The 2,872-nt window shown below is 56.5% G+C and overlaps 1 protein-coding gene across 1 annotated transcript in view; it reads left to right on the top strand.

Annotated features, from left to right (window-relative positions):
• Positions 1 to 2,420, top strand: part of PLCG1 (phospholipase C, gamma 1) — a gene marked incomplete at its 5' end in the record, with an annotated part of 27,502 nt that extends 25,082 nt beyond the window's left edge. Inside the window, 4 exons of the mRNA XM_009700243.1 lie at positions 1 to 118; positions 429 to 517; positions 1,644 to 1,828; positions 2,190 to 2,420. Of these exons, the coding sequence (XP_009698545.1) occupies positions 1 to 118; positions 429 to 517; positions 1,644 to 1,828; positions 2,190 to 2,232 (435 nt within the window). The remainder of the gene's footprint in view (positions 119 to 428; positions 518 to 1,643; positions 1,829 to 2,189) is intronic.
• Between the last annotated feature and the right edge of the window lie 452 nt (positions 2,421 to 2,872).

Below are 2,872 nucleotides of genomic sequence, written 5' to 3'. Positions count from 1 at the left end.
TTTCAGGTCAGCAACCCCGACTTCGCCTTCCTCCGCTTCGTGGTGTACGAGGAGGACATGTTCAGCGATGAGAACTTCCTGGCTCAGGCCACCTTCCCGGTGAAAGGCTTGAAGACGGGTAAAGCACGCAGGGAAGCGGGGAGGGGGTGTCATGGTGGTCCTCACCAGTTTGCTAATTGAATCGTTAGCCAGGGAGATGCTGAGTTTCATGGGAGGACGCTGTTAGTCCCCAGGGTGGCTCAGTCCCTCCTGTCCCTGTGACAGGTCACATCCCCAGCCAGGTAAAGGAAGGGCGAAGCCATTTGCTAACATCCCTTGAGGCTGGGGGAGCTGGGGGGGGTTGGAAAAGACCTCCTTGAGTTCTGTGCCAGGGGAGCGACATGTCACTGCCTGTGCCCTGAGTGACGCCAGGGCTGTCTCTGCTGTAGGTTTCCGAGCTGTACCCCTGAAGAACAACTACAGCGAGAACCTAGAGCTGGCTTCCCTGCTAGTCAAGATAGACATTTTCCCTAGCAAGGTGAGGCTGGGTCACGGACGAGATGGCAGTGCCGCAGGGCTGAGGAGCGAAGGCAGCGAGCCCTGCTCTGTGCCACCGGCGAGTCGGTGCAGCGAAGCTCAGCATCGCTTGGCCTGAGTGTGCGGAACGGCCGAGGTTTCCTAGTGCTGCTGTGTCACGATGCACAGAGGGCTGGCGGGAGGTCAAAAGTGCTGGGCTTGCCTCCTGCAGCAAGTTGGGGTGGGTCAGGCAGGGACTTGCCTGGAAATCCCTTCAGCAAAAGCTGAAGGAGGCAGATTTGCTCCATCCCAGTCCCTGTCTGCGCTCCAGGGGGGATTGGAAAAGACCTCCTTGAGTTCTGTGCCAGGGGAGCGACATGTCACTGCCTGTGCCATGAGTGACGCCAGGGCTGTCTCTGCTGTAGGTTTCCGAGCTGTACCCCTGAAGAACAACTACAGCGAGAACCTAGAGCTGGCTTCCCTGCTCGTCAAGATAGACATTTTCCCTAGCAAGGTGAGGCTGGGTCACGGACGAGATGGCAGTGCCGCAGGGCTGAGGAGCGAAGGCAGCGAGCCCTGCTCTGTGCCACCGGCGAGTCGGTGCAGCGAAGCTCAGCATCGCTTGGCCTGAGTGTGCGGAACGGCCGAGGTTTCCTAGTGCTGCTGTGTCACGATGCACAGAGGGCTGGCGGGAGGTCAAAAGTGCTGGGCTTGCCTCCTGCAGCAAGTTGGGGTGGGTCAGGCAGGGACTTGCCTGGAAATCCCTTCAGCAAAAGCTGAAGGAGGCAGATTTGCTCCATCCCAGTCCCTGTCTGCGCTCCAGGGAAGTTACAGCTCAGTATCAGAGGGGCTGGCTGGCCCGGGGCTGTCCGTGTTGGCATAAGCAGAGGGCAGGGCTCCTTGAGAAACAGATGTTTCTTTTATTTCTTCATTTAAAATGATGGTAGTGGGAGCCAGCGGTGGTTGTTAAAGACAGACCAGCTGCACGTTCCAAACCCCGAGCCCCCCTGAACCTTGGACGTCCTGCGTGGCAGCTCGCAGGGCCCTGCACCGGGACTGCCTTTACTACAAGACATACACTTTGAAATCCCAAGCCCTCTACTACTGGGTTTTGGGTTTTGTTTTTTTTTTTTTCCTGATCCAAGCAGGAGAATGGTGAAATAAACCTCTTCAGTGCTTCAGCCCTACGGGAACGAGCAGGGGATGCATCCAACCAGCTGCTGGCAAGCAGAGGCAGAGAGGGGTCCTTCGAGTCGCGGTACCAGCAGCCTTTTGAGGATTTCCGTCTGTCGCAGGAGCAGCTCGCCGACCACATTGAGAGCCGGGAGCGAAGGTAGGCCAGTGCTCCTTCAGCTCTTCCCAGCAGAAGACCACCCCCTTCCAGCATTTAGTCTGGATGGAGACAGATAAATGCAGCCTCCCCATAACCCAGAGCGAAGCTGCAGGCTCGTTTGCTGCATGGAAACCCTAAATTTCAGCATGAAAGTTGTGCCAGTCCTTGGAAGAGTTGCTGATTTGGGGTGTGTGGGAGTAGGGTGGGACAAGGAGCTGCCACCCCCCGCAGCCGGTGGCACTTTCCCCCGGCATGGGGGACATGCTGAGCTCCCGCTTTCCTCCCATGGGGATGGCTTTTGTCACCGGAGCATTGCCCTTGGTCAGCCTGAGCGGTGTCCCCTCTCTGTGTCCCGCTGCAGGGTACTGCGGAGGACCCGGGTGAATGGGGACAACCGGCTGTAGCCCCTCTCGGCGGGTGAAAGCACCTCCAGTGCTTGTGAATCTCACGGCACGCTGTGAACTGGTTTCTATGGAAACGGCACTGCTATGGCCTACTTTCAGGCAGCTTTTCCAGTTTCTCTGCTGAAGTGTGTTCGAGTGGAGAACTAAAAAAAAAAAAAAAATTTGGAAAAAAAAAAAACCAAACCACCACAAACACCAACCCACCCCTAACCAACCCTGACCACCCACCAACCTTCACCACCAAGCCCTTAAGGAAGCGCATCGGTGCGTACAGCCTGCCAGCCGCCGAGGTGAGAGACAAAACTGTCTGTAATCACAAGGAAAGAGACCTAAAAAGAAAAAAAAAAACAACTCAACCAGCCCTCTGCCGTTGCTGCTCTGCCTGTATTCCCGGAGATCCCGCTCCTGCGCAGCTGCCAGAGGCCCTTTGCGGCCATCCTTTGCTGTACTGGTTCCCAGTGCACCGGGCAAGGGGGAAATTAAGTGACCAAGGCAGCACCGATCTCTGTCCTGGCGGCATCACCTCTACCTACCTGTATAGCCACTGCCTATGGGTCCAGTAGTGAAACTCTACATTTACAAGGCCGCCCTAGCTTTAAACGACAATAAAAGTGTCAGTATTATGTATGTGGTGGCTCGG

Source organism: Cariama cristata, unplaced genomic scaffold (genome assembly GCF_000690535.1).
Source record: "Cariama cristata isolate BGI_N322 unplaced genomic scaffold, ASM69053v1 scaffold45, whole genome shotgun sequence".
NCBI classification, from domain to species: domain Eukaryota; kingdom Metazoa; phylum Chordata; class Aves; order Cariamiformes; family Cariamidae; genus Cariama; species Cariama cristata.
This window is presented reverse-complemented; position numbering and strand designations above follow the sequence as displayed.